Genomic DNA, 20722 nt, shown 5'->3' on the forward strand with positions numbered 1-20722 from the left:
TATAAATAAATAAAATCTTAAAAAAAAAAAAGAACAATGCTGAAAAGGTGACAAATTCTTGAGTTACATCACATATTCCTGGAAATAGGCTATTGGTCAGAGAGTTTTTTTGTCAAAGCAAATTTTTGCTATTCTCCTAGGCTCCTTGCCTAAGCTTTTGGAGATTCCCTGTGTCGTCTTCTGTGCAATGCTAAGTTCTTCAAAGCCATTTTGTCCCCCTTGTCAGGGAGGGGTGTTAGCTCCATTTGACTGGTGGGGAAATTAAGGCACTGGGATAGGACAAGCTGACCCAAGACTCTTTGTTGAGCTTTGATCTGGTTTAGGTTTAGGGTTTTCTGCCCCACTTGAAAGTTTGAGTTTTTAGAATGAGCTTTTAGAATGTCTAAGAGTCACCTCTTATCATTTATGGACAAATATTTATCAAGAAGGGTCTGGAGGAGTGGCTTTTCATCCCTGATTGCATATCAGAATTGCATAAAGGCCTTTTAAAAACATATTGCTGCCCAGGCACCCCTCGCCCTACCCACCTCCCTCGCAGTTCTGACTCTAAGTGGGCCTGGGCTGGGACCTGTCCTCGGGAGCCTAAGACCTCCCCAGGTGATTACAGTTTGTGGCCAGGGTTGAAAATGTAGGTGTGTGGGATTTGCACAAAGGCCCTTGGTACCCAGATGGGCTACACACCCACTCATTCGTTTTGTCTGGAGTTTGCGTGCGGTCACCCCGGGCCGACTATATCCGGTTGCCAGGAAGGGCATGAGCACGGTAGCTCTGTGGCCCCTGCCTTCACTGGTGACTGCCGCTTTCAGGATAGCAGGGAACAGCTCCCGAGTATTCAGCAACGCCAGCCCAGCCCAGAGTTAGGAGCTCGCTCTCTAAAAGGGATCAGATACTCAGCTTCCTCCCTACTGTCCTTATATTCTAGGCCTTTGAAATTCTGGTCACATACCCAGATCCTATTCTAGATTTGAGTCCCATCTTCTTTCATTTTTAATTCTCTTTCTCCTCCCCTCTTGTCTCCTTCTGCTTCTTGATCTTCTTTATCTATGTCGTGTCTGGACTTTTGAATCCTATTGCCCTGTGTGATTCCTTATCACATCCTTCAAAATGCAGGGAGACACTTGCCTCACAAAACAGCAGTAGCAGTGACTAGGACAGCAGGATGGTTCAACCTGGAGAGGTCTTCGGCCTGAATGGTGGTGAAGTCCGTCCCCAAACATCTGTTCTTCCCATTGCTCTGCCCACTCTGCAGAACCTCTGCCTACTGCTGATCCCGCTTAGCACGGCCTCAGACCTCTCCCACTTCTCTGTCCCCGGGCTGCCGGTCCGAGCACACCCTGGCTGCCAGGGGCATTCCCAACTGGCATTCAGGTCCTCGCTCCCCTTGTCTGAACATGACCCCCACCCCGCCCCTCCCAGCCTGTCCCCAGGCCCCGTGGGTCTCAGCCCTGTCTGTGCCTGCCGGCGGGCACCACAGTGTCACCTGCACATCCGACTGCTGACGGGCAGGTCACCACTTGCTGGGTTCCCAGGAGCAGAGGGAAGTGTGTTGGTGGAGAAGGAGTGTCCATGAGCCTCCGGCTTGGGCTGAGCGAGGTGCATCAGACATGACTTTTTGTCGTTCTGCTGCTCTAATGGGTTCTAGGAAAAGGGGATGGTGGGATCTATGCATGTAAAAGACGTCGTGTGGAAAAGGGAGATCATTTTGAGTGCCTCCAGAGGGCAAAGTGAGAAGCAGTGGGTAGAAGGTGCCAGGAGGCTGATCTTAGCTCCTGCTAAGGGGAAGAAGCTTTCCTGTTGTCACATCACCCAGTGGGGGCCGGCTGCCTCGGGAGGAAGTGAGCTGATGACGGCAGCCAGAGACAGGGTCGGGGTGGGGCCAGGTGGCTGCTAGCATGACAGTAAGATCTCGCATTTAATGGCGGTGCCCACGCGAGAGGGAGAGTGGCACAGGGCTTGGAGCACGGCCTCTGGGGCTTAATTGGTTCCACATGTGCATTTGCTGCCTATTAGCTCCGTGACCACAGGCAAGTGATATAACCTCTCTGAGCCTCAGTTTCCTCATCTGTGAAATGGGGAGAATGATATTGTCCACCTCATAAGGCTGTAATGAGGATGGAGTAAGTTAGCACGTGAAGTGCTCAGTAAAGCGTGAGATGCAGAGCAAGGCCACATACTCATGACGAGCTGAGATCGTAGCGCGTCACCCCTGTGAACCCATATTCTCCGCACAGTAACCTTATCAGCAGGCCCTGCCGTTCTCCCCGTTACCCAGGTGAGGAAACCAGGGAGCAAGGAGCACGGCAAGGGCAGAGCCGGCATGGAGCCCAGACAGGCTGGCTTCTGTACCTGCTGTGAGATTCCGGCTCGGGGCTACACAGAGGCTGTTCCCACAGGTCCTTGGGGTGGTGGCTGAGTGGCTGGGACTCAGAGAGGCACTCTTCTGCCAGGGATCCCCGACACAGTTGTGGCTGGGTCGATTGTGTCTGGTCCTGTCAGGAGCGGGAACAAGGAGAACCGTGTTTTTCTGTGCCCATGTTGGGGCAAGGGAGGGGCCAGGTGCTCAGGTCCCAGCAGCAGCCTTGGCTCCTGGGCCTGGCTCTGAATGGAACAGGTTGTTCTGCTGTGTCACGGGCAGCTCTGGGGTTCCAGCTGGGCTCCTGGATGAGGGCCTGCTGCTTTGATCTGTCCCCCTCGGGGCTCCCTCCTGGCCCCTGCTCAGCCAGCATGCGGGGCCTGAATCTGGCTCAGAGGGGGCACGGAGCCCTGGTTCGTGGTCGCCTCTCTCCTGCAGCGTTGGCCTCAAACTGGCTGCTGCGGTTCCAGAGCCCACGCCTCCCCGGGAGGCTAGAGAGAGGAGGCGCTCGGGGATTTGGCCTGCGCCTGCACATGAGCTACTCAGAGCCCTCCCCTGGGATTGAGGGTGAAGTCAGTAGGGGAGGAGTGGGCTCCCCAAAGCAAATTCTTGGTCGTTTTGGCCAGAGAAGGAGAACATGGATGCCTGGGAGGTGGCCAGCGACGGGGGTCCCATGGGGAATGGCTGTGTTTCAGCCCCATCATCTACTCCAAGAAGGCATTCCTCCAAGAAGGCATTTACCCTTTGTGAGCTGGGAAATGGAGAGAATACTTCCCAGCCACCTCCTCTCGCAGGACTCGGGGACCTCCCTGCTGAAGGGATGGATAGGAAAGCCTCTTAAAAAAGCATAGTGTAGTGTCTTGTAAGAAATGATCATATTCTGCATTTCTGTCTGGGGGCCTCCTCGTCATCCCCAGTCTCACCTCCAGGCAGCCTTCCCTGCCTGCCCCTGTGCCCAAGGTGCTTACCTCCTTTGCCCACCCGGCGATGGGTGTGGGGTCTGGAGGAGATGCCCTCTCCCCCATTGCTGTCTCCTCATCATTTAGTGGCACAGGTGTGTGTGGTTTTGCCTGCCGGTGAGACCATGAGCTTGGGAGGACAAGGCGGTGCCTTCTTCTCCCTTCTGCCTGTCTGTCTGTCTTACTCCTCATGAGCTGCCCCAGGGGTACGCACGTAGGAAGGACCTGACAAGTGCCACCCGCTTTTCTCCTGCAGGTTTGAGAAGATGGTCAGTGGCATGTACTTGGGAGAGCTGGTGCGACTGATCCTGGTCAAGATGGCCAAGGAGAGCCTCTTATTTGAAGGGCGGATCACCCCGGAGCTGCTCACCCGGGGGAAGTTCAAGACCAGCGATGTGTCAGCCATTGAGAAGTAGGTGCTGTCCCTCGGGGCTTTCTCTTTTCCTTCACTCCACCCCCCACCCCTGCCTGCCCACGCACACAGGGGAGATTAGAGTCCAGGGAGCCGATGATTCTAGCGGTGAACGAGGAGCTCACTGAGCCTGGGGCCTGGGCTCGGAAGCCCCCTGGGACATATGAGGACCTTCTCCAGACTCTGTTCCAGGGACCCCTGGTGACCTCATGATAATGGGGTGTTCCCTGAAGAAAGGGTTCTGTGGCTAACAGGATTGGGAAATATTGCATATTTATTCTCCATTGAGAGATTTATAGTATTCATTACCATATTAAAGAAAACCCAGTTCACTTTGGTTAGCTTATAATTTCCCAAACTCCTTTTTTTTTTCCCTAGAGAGAGAGAGAGAGAGCACGCAAACGAGAGCATGTATGTGAGCAGGGGGTGGCGGGGATGAGGCAGAGAATCCCGAGCAGCCAAGCAGGCTCCATGTCCAGTGTGTAGCCTGACTCGAGGCTCAGTCCCACGACCCTGACATCATGGCCTGAGCAGAAATCAAGAGTTGGACGCTTAACTGACTGAGCCACCCAGATACTCCAGTTTCCCAAACTTCTTTGGTGCCTGGAATGCCCTCCCCACTGCCTGCCCCCCATTCTCTCACCTGTTAACAGCCAGATGTGTTCCTTGGCACAAGTTTGAGAAACGTTGGTTAACAGCTGAGACAGGGCAGATAGACAGGGGAGGACGGTCCAGCCAGCTATCTGACTGCTGCCTTCCGGCCTCACCATGAGAAACCCAGACTTCTCTGGCTCAGCTGTGACTTGCGGGCCTGCACCCTGAGAGGGAAGAGGGTAAACGTGGTCCCAGGGCAGTTTGACATGGTTGGGCGCCTCCGAGTCTGAAGGACTCCCGTCTTGTGGCTGGCCTCCGTGGGCCACCAGGCTCTGTTCCTGGTTCGGAGACATGCAGCCATGCGAGGCCACCTGCCGAAAGATAGGGCTCGCTGGGTGCTAGAGATGTCCTTTCATCTCTGCCCGAAGCTGTCGTTCCCATTGCCCTGCTGTGTGCTGGAGACTCACAACGAGCCGGCGGCTTCCTAGCTTAGGCTCCTGGGAGCAGATGCAGGTCAGCGGGCTGCAGGTGGAGGAGGCGGCTGTGGGAATTGGAAGGGGTTTATGTGGACTCACTCCTCTGTCACATCCCTGGGCATTTACCCTCGGATCACTGTCCTTCAGGAGCTATTGGGGCAGAGCGACTGTCGGCAGGGCGCCATGATACCCAGTTTCCAGCCGTCTCTTTTCTCAAGCCTCCCGGCTCGCTCCTGGGGAGAGAGGGGGCAAGAGCCTCCTGACATGTCTTCACAGTCATTCACAGAGTCAAGAAATGCCTACCTTCCTTTTGGCCTCTTCTGGTTACCAAGAAGCAGAAGGCTGGCCTCTTCTGGTTGGCTCTTTGGTTACCAAGAAGCAAAAGCCCACTTGAACTAGCTCAAGAAAACATATATATTGTCTTAAGGGCTGTCTCAGCGAAACCTGAGCATCCTACCAAGGCAGACGTTCAAAGTGTTCTCTTTAAAATCAGCAGAAAAAAAAAAGAGGAAGTAAAATTATCATTATTTGCAGATGTTAATTGTCTGTGTGAGACACCAGAAATATCTAGAGAAGTGAATAGAATAACGAGAGGTTAGGGAGTTGCCTGGAGATAAGATACAAAAGTCAACTGTATTTCTGTATATTGGCAATAATTAAAATATGTATGCTTTTAAATAAGCCTTTTATTTTAGAATATTTTTAGACTTACAGAAAAATTGCAAAGATGGTACAGAGTGTTCCCTGTGTATCGCTGACTCCATTTTCCCCATTGTTAGTTAACATCTTATGTTACTATGGTACATGAAGGTGAAAAAAAAGGAATATATGTATATATATATATATATATATATATATGAATACACGCCATCTATACTGTACCATCTGTAATAGTAACAAAATCCTGAAGTACTTCGGGATGAATCTAACAAAAGATACACAAAACAGGTATGCAGAAAATTGAAATTTTCCTGGAAAACCTCGAGGAAAGGTGTGTAAGCATCCCAGGAATGCTCACAGACCTCAAGAGCAGGAGATAGGTCTGCGTCTCCGGAGCACGAAGCTCTGGGGTGGAGGCAGCGACGTCTCACCTCCCTTCTCTCCATGTCCCTGGCGTGTCATAACCCAGCCCGGTACAGTTTTTTCTCTTATTCCCTGGTATTTCTTACGGAGGAGACTCCTTCGTGTGTTCTTCTCAGGCACTTGACTGTCTTCATCCCCTGTCATTCACCCGTGGTGAGTGGGTGTGGACTCTGGACCCTCAGTGCTTTGCCCCGCCCAGTGTGGTCCTCAACTCACAGTTACTGGCCTCTAACCTCACAGGAATAAGGAAGGCCTCCACAATGCCAAAGAAATCCTGACCCGCCTGGGAGTGGAGCCATCCGACGACGACTGTATTTCAGTCCAGCACGTGTGTACCATCGTCTCATTTCGCTCTGCCAACCTGGTGGCTGCAACGCTGGGCGCCATCTTGAACCGCCTCCGCGATAACAAGGGCACACCCAGGCTGCGGACCACGGTTGGTGTCGACGGGTCTCTTTACAAGACGCACCCACAGTGAGTCTGCCCTTTGCTGTCGTTGGCACTCAGTGCCCGTCTAGGCTAAGGACTTCCCCCAAAGGTCAGACTGTTGCACCCAGTGGAGGTTTCTGGCGTACGAGACACTACGTGGCTCTGGGCAGAAAGGTCAGAAATGCCCACTTGAGAAGTACCCGACCCTCAGCCAGTTCTCCTGGTGTTGCTTCTGTACTCATTTCCCCCTCATTTCCTAGCTCTTGTTAGAGATTTCTGTGGCTGCCAGGAACACTGGGTGGAATATGTCTGTTTCTTAAATTCTCTTGCTTATTCATATTTCATCAGAGACCTTCATCCTAACTATAGTTTGGGTCCTAGGTGCGACGCCCACATTCTTGTTTTAGAAGCTCCTGTGAAGAGCCCCCCAACCCTCAGACGTGCCTTTTTTTTAAAACAAGGCAGCTTGTTGATGCTTTGCATCTGAGAGCGGGAGGGACATACAAGTTGTCAGTGGTCCCCGTCGGTGATGAGGGGCTCCTTACCATGCTGCCTTCTTGTGTGTCGAACTCCCTAGCTGCAAAAGCCTTTTGTGGTACCGAGAACATGGCTTGTGCAGTTTTAAAGATGAAATTCTGAGTCTTTATATACTATTAACAATAGCTGCCTGTGGTGTGATTTTTTGCACAAGACCTCAGATACTTTGCCGCTCTGTGTACAAAGTGCATGTGAAATGGTCCTGTGGTACCTTCACAGCCAGTTCCAGAGACAGTTAAGTGAATGTTGACTTAAGTGGAAACCATTCTGTTACTGAGCGGGTAGGGTTTGAGCTCATTACATGTCCTTATCTGTTAGGTTCATAGTTTTCTCTCTTTGTATTTTTAAAGTATTTGTAATTTTTTTTTAAGATTTTATTTATTTATTTGAGAGAGAGAGTGAGCACAAGTAGGGGGCAGAGGCGGAGGGAGAAGGAGAAGCAGGCTTCCCGCTGAGCAAGGAGCCCGACATGGGGCTCAATCCCAGGACCCCTGGATCATGACCTGAGCCGAAGGCAGACGCTTAACTGACTGAGCCACCCAGGTGCCCCAGTATTTGTAAAATTTTTGATAATGAAACTGGCTATCTTTTTGAGGGATAGCTGGTTTCTTGGCAAATGTTTAGACAAGAAAGGGATTTGCAACATCACATTAAAAATTTTGTTAATTGTGGTAAAATACACACTATAGAATTTCCTATCCTAACCATTTTTGAGTATACAGTTCAGTGGTGGTAAGCATATTCACGCCGTTGTGCGACCAGTCACCACCAGCCACCCCCTGAACTCTACAAGATCTACAAGATCACATGTCAAACAAATAACTTTGATTAAATGTGTTCTAGTTCAGAAGTCACATGTATTTGGTGTAGGAACTTTAGATAGTTCAAAAAATTACAAAGAGAACAGAAGTGATTTTTCATCCTACCCCCTGGTATTGGTCACTGTTGATATTTTGGGGTTCTGGTTTCCCTGTTTCCTTTGGCAGGCAGCCTTCCATACTGACGACAGACCATAAACTTTGAGGAGGTTCTGTGTCTCACTGAGTCCTAAAGTCCTCTTCTAGCCAATAAAGAATGTCCCGACTCTTGGGGGCGGAAGGAATGGGCAAGTGAAAATAAAAAACAAGAGTGATTATTTATGGAGCTAGTAACCAATCAAAGCAATTGACGGACTTGTTTAGTTCTCACCGCCCCACTCTCTGCCAGGTACTGTCAATCCTCGTGGACTCCAAGGTTAAGTCACAGGCCCAAGGTCACCTGATGGGGGTGGCAGAGCTCGTCCCTGTCTCCTGATCTGTCTCACTTCCAAACGCTGGGCTCCGGACATCACTGTGCTGTTAGCTCTGTGTCATGGTGGAGGACAGAACCCTTTTTGGACCCTGAATTTTCTGTATTTGATACTCACGTCATAATGTGTGTGACTGTGGGCTACTTGCATTTTTCCTTTTTACTTGTCTGCATCTGCCAGCTTTTCTCCAGCGCTCGTGTATGACCTGGGTGACGAGAAAATCAGGTCTAGAACATGGAATTCAGGTGTGGGAAAAGAAAGGGGAATCAGAGCTCCCTGACAGAGGGCTCTAGTCTAACTCTTGTGGCCTGCGCCCCGCCCCCCACCCCAGGTTTTCCCGGCGTTTCCACAAGACCCTGAGGCGCTTGGTGCCCGACTCCGATGTGCGTTTCCTCCTCTCGGAGAGCGGCAGCGGCAAGGGGGCTGCCATGGTCACCGCGGTGGCCTACCGCCTGGCCGAGCAGCACCGACAGATCGAGGAGACCCTGGCCCACTTCCGCCTCACCAAGGACATGCTGCTGGAGGTGAAGAAGAGAATGCGGGCTGAGATGGATATGGGCCTGAGGAAGCAGACGCACGAGAAGGCCGTGGTCAAGATGCTGCCCTCCTTTGTCCGGAGCACTCCAGATGGGACCGGTGAGGGCCTCTGCTGGGGGCTGACACACCCCTCCTGCTTCTCCCACCAGGGACCAAGTGGGGCTGCAGGGAAGTCGCATCTCCCGTGCATGCGTTTATTTTAGCAAGCATTCAAAACCCTCTGCTTTCTGTTTTTACCACTGACTTGCCCCATGTGTGACTAGGGCCCTTGACTTGCCCTGGATCTGGCCTCCCAGGCAAGCAGCATCTCTAAAACCACAGTCCTGCTCTGAATAGAAAGTGTGCTTGAAACAGTGAAAGTGGGCCGGTCCCACAACACTGGGATTGCGGCAGGTTCTCTCACAGATTCACCAGCAGAAGGATAGTTACCCAGTGCGCCCTTCCTAAGTCCTGACATGGTGTGTAGCAAGCGGACAGGGGCCTGGGGCTCCAGGCAGATTGGAGAACAGAATCCAACCCTTAATGCTGACCTTGCTGAGCGCTCTGGAGACGCCGAGGGGCTTCTCTGCTGGGCCCTTAAAATCAGATTTGTGATATGAATTAGGTCCCATGTGTCCGTTACTTATGATCGTTTTATATCCTTGTATTCAAAACCACCCTCAAGCCTAGTGGCTTAAAACAGCAGCCGCCTCTTAATGCTCCTCTGGGCCCGGCTCAGCTGGTCTCTGCTGGACGCATTCACGAGTCTGCAGTCGCTGGTGGGTCAGCTCGGAGGCCCCGCTCACACGTCCAGCAGTCGGCACTCAGCAAGGGTGCAAGGGTGCCTGGCCGTGCGTCTCATCCTCCAGCAGGCCGCCGGGCTCGCCCACTGGTAGCGCCAGGGTCCATGAAAGAGAGGAAGGACTTCAAAGCCTCTTGGAGGCCTAGGCTGGGACAGGCTCAGCTCTGCTTCTGCCACACTCTGTCGGCCAAAGCGAGTCATAAGGCTGGGCTGGAGCCAAGGGGAGGAGAAATAGACTCCATCTTTTGATGGGAAGAACTGCAGAGTCACTTTGCAGAGGAAAAGTACAGGGAAGAGAATGACTGTGCACATTTTTACACACACTCTACACATTGACATAAATGACTAATTTTTGTGAGGGCTTCCCCTAAAATCGGGTCACTGTTGCCACGCTTTTTATAACCCTGGAGAATTTTGTTTGTTTATTGTGACAGGTGGTTCATCCATGGGTCTTTTGTCCTTCTAGTTTGTGCCCACTCTCCCCGAGCCTGAGCAGTGTGCTGGAGGCAGCAGAAGCTGGAGCTTCTCCCCTGTATTTAATATGGGGGCTCGAGGCTTGGGGTTATCGGCTGCCAAGAGGCACTTAGCTGTTTTTGATATTCTTTATGTTCTTGACTCTAATAGAGCATGGTGACTTCTTGGCGCTTGATCTTGGAGGAACAAATTTCCGTGTCCTGCTGGTGAAAATCCGCAGTGGGAAAAAGAGAACGGTGGAAATGCACAACAAGATCTATGCCATTCCCATTGAAATCATGCAGGGCACCGGGGAAGAGGTGAGACAGTTTGGCTTTTCTACCATGATGGCACATGTGTGTCACATGTCCAGTGCCATCGATGGTCCCCCCAAACCTGCCACGGGGTGCACGCAGCTCTGCCATCGTGTCCTTGTGGCCTGAAAGCATCAGGCACCTTAAGCAATGCTGGGCTTCCGATGCTCGGGGGGCTGCAGAGTTCCCGGGGTGGGTACTTGCCTGGCGCGCGCGTGCGTGTGTGTGTATGCGTGGAATCGTGCACTTGTACGCGTGTACTGAAGCAGGAAGCCAGAGAGCACGGGTAATCCCTTCTTTTCTCCTACAGCTATTTGACCACATCGTCTCCTGCATCTCTGACTTCCTGGACTACATGGGGATCAAAGGCCCCAAAATGCCTCTGGGCTTCACGTTCTCATTCCCCTGCAAGCAGACAAGCCTGGATGCGGTAAGTCTCTTTCTTCTAGGCATGGGGCAGGGCTGGCCTTGGGGCTTCCTCCGGCCTCACTTGGCCCCTCGATGTAGGAAACGGCTCACATGTCACAGTGGGTTGACCCAGGCTTTATGTCATGCCCTCCAGTTCGTCTTAAGACGCTTCTCCATTCGTTTTTTATCGCTTCACACACCCACCTCTTCCTGGAAGCCTCCTCATTCCCTGGGCAAAAGTATCTCACCCTCCTCAGTGTTCCCTCTTCTTTTAAATGTTACAGCACTTTTTTCGTAATTATTCGTGATTGTGTCTTCTCTGCTATGTCAGGTGCTCCTTGAGCAAGGGCCTGTGTTCCCCCACCCCCCCCACCATGCCCTAGCACAGAGTTTTATCAGAGGAGATACTTAATAAATGTTCAATAAGTGGAATGAAACAGGGTCGAGGGTCAGGGCTCAAGCACCTGCCAAGTACTAAGTGCAGGGTACAGAGCGGAAGGTGACAGTTCCTGTCCTTAGGAGGCCGACAGTCTAATGGAGGATCCCAGCCTCACACCCGCAGCTCAGCACTGGGCGGAGGGCTATTGGTGGCAGGTGGGGTAGGGGGTACCCCGGCAGAGGGAGCTGATTGTGCAGAGTCATAGAGGCGAGATGGAGCCTGTCATGCTGGAGGAGTCACGAGTGCCTCCTTGTGTCACAGGTGGGGATGTGGCCAGGGAGGGGCCCCGGAGTAGCATCAGATCACACGGAACCTTGGGATTTAAGGCAAATGATGGGCAGCACTAGGGAGGCTAGGTCGGGCCACCTGCTTCTGGAAGCCAGTTAATCAACTCACTGGGCTGACTTGGGGCTTTTTCCTCTTAAGCCCTTTTATATCTCAGCAGTTAGAGCCATATAAACTTGCGTTTTGCAGTTTTTAAAGGTCTGCATTGTTTAAGGAGTTCACTTACACCGTCATCTGTATTCATCGTAGTTGAGTACACACCCAGCAAATGCTCAACTTCATTCAAACCAAAAGTTCACTTTAGGCAGTAACAGTGTTACTAAAAATTTGCATTTCTCCATTTATGTTGTTGGCAGACTGTTCTTTAGGGGAACTAGTTGGTTATACCAGGGGCCCCACCATTATCCTCCTATGCCTCAGTTTCTCCATCTGTGAAATGGGCATTATGGACCAGACTGCCGTGGGGAACGGTTAGGAGGGGGCGGGCCCGTGGAGGGCTCCTTCTCTGTTACTGCTTTGAGCCTCAGATGTTCTAACCTAGTCTCCCTGTAAATTCTCAGCAGATATTTACTCAGGAAGGAGAGAGTGAAATGTTATATTCTCACCAGAAGGGTTGATTACACAGGACTCTCCTGGTGCCTTTGCTCTTTCAGGGAATCTTGATCACCTGGACAAAGGGTTTTAAGGCAACCGACTGCGTGGGGCACGATGTAGCCACATTACTAAGGGAAGCAATAAAAAGGAGAGAGGTAACTATTAAAAGGATGTTTTTAAAAATCTTCACTGTTTGGGAGGTTATAAAAATTGTCCTTGCTGGGTCGTAAAGAATTCAAACAATACAGAAGTGTGCATGACCTGGGTAAGAGGGTTCCCTACACCGTCAGCAGTAAAATGGAGGTGAACAGTTTTGTGTTGTTAAAGGATGGTTTAAGAAAGGTAAAATCAAGACTCCCTGACAGCTTGAAAAAGAGAAAAGCAGCCCCCGGCAGCCAGGCATGGCCTGGCGCTGTCGGCCTTGGTGGCCCCCTCTTGAACATGCAGTGTCACTCTGCAACTGGTGGAATTAGACAAGAAGGAGCCAAGTCTGTACTCCCGTCAGCACTCAGCACACACTCAGGATTGCCCTGCTTCCGGACAGCCTCCAGGCCAGAGCAAGCCCCACTCTGAGCGCCCCCGAAACCCCCAACCCAGGCTCAAATCCTGGAGTGGGTGCTTTCTAACCCGTTCCGAGATGCCCCACAAGATATGTCGCCCATGTGGCACCCAGTCCCTGTTACCAGCTCTGTTTGACTACAGGTGTGTTTCTGGTGGTCTTTGGCTGGAGGACATTGGCAAAATATAAAATGGAAAATTCGAAAGATTTTACTTGACTTATCAATGAGGGAATTAGTTAAAAAAAAAAAAGAAGTTCAAATGCCTCTAGTTCAGAAGAGCAGCCAAATACACAGGCAGTGGGGAAGGCTGACGTGAATGGGTTTTTGAAAGAGGGATTGGTTGCACTCGGCAGAGTATGCGAGGCAACTTACATCCCGTTGGAAAGAAACCCGCTGACCTACTTTTGCCCATGTCCCCACTCTTCGTGTTAGCATTCTTCCAACCTACGTTCTGTGCAGAGACCAAACACACGTACGAACCCGTGTCTTACTTACATCGCCGCTTTTGATCTATATTTGGGTTGTTTCTGGTCCCTGCAAACCATGCATGCAGTAGGTATCTTTGTGTACCTGCATGGCTATTTCAGAAGGACAGATTCTGAGGAGTGGGTTTGGTAGTTCCGTTTTGCCTTCTGGAAGACTGTAACACTCTGAGCTCCTCAGAGAGAGAGCTATTTGGCCACAGTCCCTCGTCTTTTCTCCATTCAACAGTTCCCTCCAGGCTGCCTCTCTGGTACTCGGCATCATCTGTGAAATGGGTAGAATGCTTCCTTTCTTTAGATCTCCAGTGTCAGATACATCATTAATAGTAGGTGGTTAGTCAGTGAAGGAATATTTTACTACCTTTTTAATGGCTGGTAAGGAAACTATTTCAGATGAGGCATCAGGCAGCGCTGTCCCTCCCCTAAAGCTGTGTCCCTTTCTTCCCCAAGGAATTTGACCTGGACGTGGTGGCTGTGGTCAATGACACGGTGGGCACCATGATGACCTGTGCTTACGAGGAGCCTACCTGCGAGGTTGGACTCATCGTAGGTGGGTGTCCTGGAACGTCTGCCTCTTTGGCGTTTTCCTGTTCTGTGGGGCCATGAGCCGGCAGCTCAGTCCTCTGTGAGGGACACTGTATCTGTCCCTATTGTCCCCTTACTGCTTCCAGAGTTTGGACCGAGGTTGCAGAGCTGTCAGGGGACTTTCTGCTCCCCAACACTCACCCCAAGGCTCGTGACCAGCTTGTCAAAACGGAGCTGTCCTGGATGAGGCCCCAGATGGCTCACATGGCTTGGGTGGACAGGGTGGGAGTACCTGGGGCCGGCTTGGCCATCAGGGCAACTACTGGGCTTATAGGGAGGGCCACCAGGCAGGTGTTGAGGGGTGGGAGCCTGCGATTGGGAAGGCAACAGAGCTCTCCTTCTCCCCTGACTGTGGGCAAGGGCCAGAGACTAGTCTTGGGCACCATTTTGCCTCTGGCAGCCACCGTCTCTGAGCAATCCCAGCCACTTCAGTGGGTCGCAGAGAGGTTGGCTCTCGGGTTCCCTTATGGTCCAGACACATGAGGGATCTGGACTTCAGAGCCCGTCATTCCTGAAGCACATCAATCCGGGCTGTGAGAAGACCATTTGTCCCATTGAGCCTGCTCCTGGTGTCAGGATGCTGGGAGAAGGCCCTGTTTCGTGGCCAACCTCTGCAGGCCCTACCTGGATGAGGAGGGCTGGTAGCCCTGCCGGGCAGACCCTTTGCTAAGTGTCTGGGAGATGGGGATAAGGCCCCTGAAGGCGGCCTTCCTGGTGCTCGGGAGACCTTTTCATTTGTGAAGCCATTTTTGGCTCCTGAGGAAATTCTGAAAACTGGGGAGCAGCTGCAAGTGTAAGGTTTTTGGGGCTTGACTCAGGGGCTGTTTTGTTTCTTCCTTTCTTTTGCAAAGCTTTCTGTCCCCACCCAGCCCCTGCACCTCTGCTTATGAATGGGCTTAGGTGTGACATGCAAATCCAGAGTGACAAAGCACATTCCCCACTGGGGCGCTGGGTCTGGCCTTCCTGCCCAGTTCAGGGCCGCCTGATTGAGCCGTTCCTGGCACCTGGCACCAGGTGAAGAGTGAGCGAGTGGGGCGGACATTGTCCCAGCCCCGGCTGCACTCACACCCACTTTCTCCTTCTTCCATCCATCCATCTCTTTGGTCCCAGCGCTCATTGGCAAAAAGTATGATTTCTATGTTTTGGCTTTCTGTGCACCCCTGGCCGTTTCTGGGGCTCCTCTTCTCTCAGTTTCACACTTTGGGGTGAAAGGGAGCTGAGAAAACAAAAACCCCAAACAATCCAGTGACACAGGGAGAAGCGTCTGTGAATTCTATGGAAGTTTCTTTTTTTTTTTTTTTTTTCTAAAGATTTTATTTATTTATTTGAGAGAGAGAATGAGAGAGAGAGAGCATGAGAGGGGGGAGGGTCAGAGGGAGAAGCAGACTCCCTGCCAAGCAGGGAGCCCGACGCGGGACTCGATCCCGGGACTCCAGGATCATGACCTGAGCCGAAGGCAGTCGCTTAACCAACTGAGCCACCCAGGCACCCTGGAAGTTTCTTTAAAGGGAACGAAAACAAGCCCTTTTGATCAGGCCAGTGGGGATTGCCTTGTGTCCCCCAAGGGGGCTGAAAGTCCGCCTACATCCCACCGAGGCTGGGCTGGTGGTGCTCTGGGGCCTGGTTACGCGGAGTGTAACCAGCGTGTTAGAAATGTGGAGTCTCAGGCCCCACCCCCGATCTTCCAAATCAGAATCTGCATCTTTTTTTTTTTTTAAAGATTTTATTTATTTATTTGAGAGAGAGAATGAGATAGAGAGAGCATGAGAGGGGGGAGGGTCAGAGGGAGAAGCAGACTCCCCACTGAGCAGGGAGCCCGATGTGGGACTGGAGCCCGATGCGGGACTCAATCCCGGGTCTCCAGGATCATGACCTGAGCCGAAGGCAGTCGCTTAACCAACTGAGCCACCCAGGCGCCCCAGAATCTGCATCTTAATAAGCTCCCCAGGTGACTGGGGTGCAGATTAAAATATCTGGGCGAAGTATTCCTTGGTTGGTTAGTTGGTTGGTTTTACATTTTCTAGTCCACTCACTGAGACAAGGCCGACGACCATGGGCTTGGATGTCATGGCGACAGAAACTGCTGTGAATGTTTTATACACTTCCTCTCAGTTTCTGTACTCAGCTCCTCAGGGACGAGAACAGCAAACCGTTGGTGGTTCCACCCCAGTCCCTGCGGGGCCACAGCCTGGGCAGTTCAGGGATGGAGAGCCCAGGCTCCTGAGCCTCTGGGAACTGTATGTCAGACTGTGCGTGTGCAGTGTGTGCATCCAAGGAGAATCATCAGGTTTTCAAAGAGGGCTGTGACATCAAAATGACGAGGCACCATCACCTTTGGAAAGGCGCCACTGACATGCTGGGGACACGGGCCTTCCCTGAACTAGCTGTGGGCTTCATTCTGAAACACATGGGAGAGTGGACTGGGCCGGCATAGTCCATGACCATGTTTGATCCGTAAAGATAAGTGGACATCCATGGTGTGATGGTAGACGACCCCCCAGTGTAGTATTTTATAGATACGCGCGTGTGTGTACAGTTGTGTATATACGTGTGTGTGTGTGTGTGTGTGTGTGTAGAGAGAGAGAGAGAGAGAAATATCCCTCCAATCTGAATATTGCCTAAACTTTTGCCATTGAAGACATATCTCTTTGTTGTCAGACCGTCTTCTATAAAAATAAACAGAGCCCTGCCTGGGCAGGTACACACTCGAGGCTCTCGATATTGACATCCTGGTATAAAGTAAGTGAATCAGGTGCTCTCTGGGTAGTTTAACTCTGACTCTCCTTTTCTGTTTCGAGGTTTTCCTGGGAAACAGTAGGAAAGCAAAGCTGTTGCTTTATTCATCTCAGAAATGTACCCCCTCTCTGTGGAGTCCCCGGCCCCAGGCCCTCCCCGCAACCCCAGGCCCCATGGCTCGGCCGTTCATTGCCCTCCTCGTGTGTTGCAGGGACCGGCAGCAATGCCTGCTACATGGAAGAAATGAAGAATGTCGAGATGCTGGAGGGGAATGACGGGCGCATGTGCATCAACATGGAGTGGGGTGCCTTTGGGGACAACGGGTGTCTAGATGATATCAGAACAATCTATGACAGACTGGTGGATGAATATTCTCTAAACGCTGGGAAGCAAAGGTAACCGCTTGGTGGAGGAGGACACATGCGGGAGCCAGGACGGTGAGGGTGGAAGGCTGTGTTCTGCCTGTTAAAGCAGAAGAAGTTTCTAGTAGGAGTGGAGTCTGGACAGAGGCTTAGAGACTAGCCCCTCAGATTCCCTCCTGACCTTTGCTTTTGGTTCAAGGAGAGCAGAGAGCCAGGAGGATGGTACGCGTGGGCCAGGTTGATGTCCTGGCCAGGTGCTCCTCTGCCGGGAGTCTGCCCAGAGGACAGGGTGGCAGCGGCCACACCACTTCCCGCAGTGACCGTGTTCATTCTGGAACATTCTGGTCTCCAGTGCTCTGTACTTCTTCCTCGTCAGACTAATAGAAGCCTTTGGTCAGCAGGTTTTTGTTTTGTTTGGTGGAAGTAAAGTGCACTTGACCTGCAGCTGTCAAAGGGCACGGTGAATTAGGATGTGGCCAGTGGGGGCTTCTCTTCGTCGTTCCCCAGCCTCCTGCACCGCCTCATGGCTGGTGGGAGCCTGGGTCCCAGACATCCTGCCTGAGATGGCAGTGTCTGTCCTCCCTGCAGACAGACCGAGGACTCCTTGTCTCGGGCTCCCAGGACGCAGGTCATCCTCTGCCATTGCCGGGATGGGTTTGTCCGAGCCATGTCCCCAGGAGCAGGAAGAAGCAGTGGGGGGGATGGCACCTCCCAAATAAGACTTGTTTCCCAGCCGCCCTCAAGATTTTTGCCTTTTCTAGAGACACCTGCGCTGTTATTTACTTAATGGTTTTCTTTAAGTCAGCTTCTATTTTTCACTTAAATTTAACAAGGGAGAAAAAAGGGGAAACCAGTATTATCGTAAATAGATGATAATCATAAAATGACATAGCGAAGATCAGTGTCACTCAATTCTAGCTTCTATTGCCTACCATAGACCCCCTTGGTTGGCAGGGAGGTAGCAGGTGGTGGAGGGGGTTAGAGCCCCTTCAGCACCGCACTCAGCTGGTGTCCTTCACGGTGTGAGAGGGACTGGATGAGGACTGATAATAATAGTGCAGTCTCATGGGTTTTTTCTGTGGCGCGCCTGACATCCTCTGGAGTGTCCAGTGGACTCTTCCCAGCCTGGGGACACTGGGACTTGAGCATGGCGAGGGCAGGAGTCAGAAGGCCCAGAACAGGTTGTCCTCCAGAGCACGGCAGCCGCCCGAACCCTCCAGCCTGGGTGGCTTCCTCCCTGTGCTGGGGGCTTGACCAGCACTCTGGGCTTTTTCAAAACCTTCCAGAAATCTAGTGGGAATTTTGCCCTCCTTGTCTTCTTGTCCCTTTAAGACTCAGACCGGTTGTTTGCTTATTATGCAGATATTTATTGAGCATTTGACTGAGAGCCTAGCGCTGGGCTGTGCAGACCCTGGGCCTCAAAGCTGAGCAGGACACTGGTTCCAGTCTCTCCAGGCTTCTGCTGGAGAGGCAGCATGCCTCTGGGCCTTGTGACGGGGAAGGGAGGGTGTATGGAAGCCTGAGACAGGCAGATAGAACTCGGTCGCGGGGAGGACAGGCCTCTTGGAGGAGAGTTTTGAGCTGAGAGCCGAGTGGGGTTCTGCCGGGCAGTGGCAGGAGGGAGATGGTCCAGCAGTTAGATGTGAGTGCTGGTGATTTCGGTTCTGATCCTGGGGAGGGTTGAGGATCTCTTAGCCCTTCCTGGCCTCCCTCTGCCTCTGCTGAGGGGCACAGGGCTGGGTGTGCAGGCTGGTGATGCCTCCGCGGGGCTACTGGGAGACCAAAGGCTTCACATAGACACCAGCCCCTGCTCTTGGTTCAGGTTTGAGAAGATGATTAGCGGTATGTACCTGGGTGAGATCGTCCGCAACATCTTGATCGACTTCACCAAGAAGGGGTTCCTCTTCCGAGGGCAGATCTCTGAGACACTGAAAACCCGGGGCATCTTTCAGACAAAATATCTTTCCCAGATTGAGAGGTGAGTGATGAGGGGCGTCCCTGCAGGTCTGTTAGAGGTCTGTGTGGCCAGGGGAGGTCGTGATGGGTGGGGAGGCACCTCACGGGACGTTGTCATTTGTGAGGGTGTTTCTTTTTTTTTTTTTAAAGATTTTATTTATTTATTTGACAGAGAGAGACACAGCGAGAGAGGGAACACAAGCAGGGGGAGTAGGAGAGGGAGAAGCAGGCTTCCTGCCGGGTAGGGAGCCTGACGCGGGGCTCAATCCCAGGACCCTGGGATCGTGACCTGAGCCGAAGGCAGACGCTTAACGACTGAGCCACCCAGGCACCCCTGTGAGGGTGTTTCTAACCCTCTGGAGTAGTAGGCCCTGAGCAGCTACATACGGAAATCATATAATTTTATTATAAAAGATTTTCCTTTTCTTCATGCTTTATGTTGGAGCATTATGTATATTTGGAAGTCAGGTGTATGGACTCCATTTCAGGATAAAGGTGCATCACGGATACCTGTGTTGAAGGGCGCTGAGTCCACTAGAGCCAAGAGCCACAGGTCTGGTCCCACCTGCACTCATCTGAAAGGCAGCCTGGGATCGGGCTGTTTGGTCACCCAGGAAGTGTGCCCCACGGCAAGTGGCTTTGCCTTCCTCCCGTTTTCTTGTGTGCGGTGATTGCTTCCTCCCTGGACAAAGGCCTTTGCCCTCTTCCTTGGTGAGCTGTGAGAGGAGGTGCAGCGTGCTCTGCCAAAGCAAAAGCCACCTTGTTTTTAGAATGGTCGTAAAAGCTGGGGCGCCTGGCTGGCTCAGCACGCAGCTCCTGATCTCAGGGTTGTGGGTTCGAGCCCCAGGCTGGGTGTAGAGGTTACTTGAAGAAAAATAATGTCTTTAAAAGGAAATAAATTTATACAAATAAATGTTGATTTGGAGGAAGGAAGCCCCCACAACCCCACTCGTGGTAAGTACGGTGGTTTGGGCCGGTCCCCCGGCGTCGGCTCCCAGGCTGCTCTGCAGGGCCCCGCTTCATCCAGCCTTCTGGCTTTTGTCCACCGCAGTGACCGGTTAGCGCTGCTCCAGGTGCGGGCCATCCTGCAGCAGCTGGGCCTGAACAGCACCTGTGACGATAGCATCCTGGTCAAGACCGTGTGCGGGGTGGTGTCCAAGAGGGCTGCGCAGCTGTGCGGTGCGGGCATGGCCGCCGTGGTGGACAAGATCCGCGAGAACAGAGGGCTGGACCGCCTCAACGTGACTGTGGGCGTGGATGGAACACTCTACAAGCTCCATCCGCAGTGAGTGGGGCTTCTGCTTGCGTGGGCAGGGCGTCCTGGGCTGCCGAGGCCCCTTGATGGGTTATGGGACAGCAGGAAGTGAGTCGCACCAGGAGAATTCCTCACCGGGACCCAGCTGACCCAAAGGCTGTGCGTTTGGGGCCTGGGCCTTCTCTGGGACCAGGTGATGAGCTGCTTCGAAGTTCAGCTGAGATCCTTGGAGAGGAGTGGCTTCACTTGGTTCAGCTCACACCAGTGGCGTAGATGTCCCTCTCCCCATTCCTCCTGGGGCCCCCTTAGGTCAGGCAGAGTCTGAGGGAAGGGCGACTGTGGCCTTACTCATCCGCCTGGGTAGCTGCAGCCCGGCCAGGAGGCTGTGTCTGGTAAGTGGGGAGAGGGAGTGAAGGACGGAGGGAGGAGGACACCTTGTCTTGTTCACCTGCTCAGTTTCTCAAGAGGCTTGCAAGGTAGGAAGAGGGATGGGGAGTGGGCTCCTTATGGTCAAGGGTCTGACACTCGGTGCTGAAGGAGGATATTCGGCCCCACCTGCCCTTTGATCGGCCACATATCCCAAAGCTTAGCCCTTATGAATAGAGTGACCCTATTACTTATTGTCTAAACTGGGATGGTTTTGCCAGTGAAGAGACTGCACTAATAATTACACTGGGACCATCCCTGGTAAACTGGGCCATAATGTCACTCTCCTTAAAAGCAGCCTCACCCACATCAGCGTAGGCATTCGCTGCTTACCTCACGGCCGTGGCTGCAGAGGAGCCAAGTGCCCTGCTCCATCTGCACCTGTCCCCCACCTCCGTAGCTGTCCCCTTCGTCACCA

General features: G+C 52.4%; 1 protein-coding gene across 2 annotated transcripts in view; it reads left to right on the forward strand.

Annotated features, from left to right (window-relative positions):
* Window positions 1–20722, forward strand: part of HK1 (hexokinase 1) — a 79093-nt gene that overhangs the window by 42313 nt on the left and 16058 nt on the right. The window contains exons 8-17 of one of the 2 annotated variants that reach the window (XM_045877971.3): window positions 3569–3724; window positions 6118–6351; window positions 8463–8767; window positions 10074–10222; window positions 10527–10646; window positions 12002–12097; window positions 13435–13534; window positions 16517–16700; window positions 18490–18645; window positions 19675–19908. In XM_045877971.3, coding sequence (XP_045733927.1) covers window positions 3569–3724; window positions 6118–6351; window positions 8463–8767; window positions 10074–10222; window positions 10527–10646; window positions 12002–12097; window positions 13435–13534; window positions 16517–16700; window positions 18490–18645; window positions 19675–19908 — 1734 coding nt within the window. The remainder of the gene's footprint in view (window positions 1–3568; window positions 3725–6117; window positions 6352–8462; window positions 8768–10073; window positions 10223–10526; window positions 10647–12001; window positions 12098–13434; window positions 13535–16516; window positions 16701–18489; window positions 18646–19674; window positions 19909–20722) is intronic. The other variant, XM_064594737.1, reaches the window with a different exon arrangement.

This window comes from Mirounga angustirostris, unplaced genomic scaffold (genome assembly GCF_029215605.1).
Source record: "Mirounga angustirostris isolate CCGP_5_RB_7025 unplaced genomic scaffold, mMirAng1.0.hap1 SCAF_6, whole genome shotgun sequence".
Taxonomy (NCBI): Eukaryota; Metazoa; Chordata; class Mammalia; order Carnivora; family Phocidae; genus Mirounga; species Mirounga angustirostris.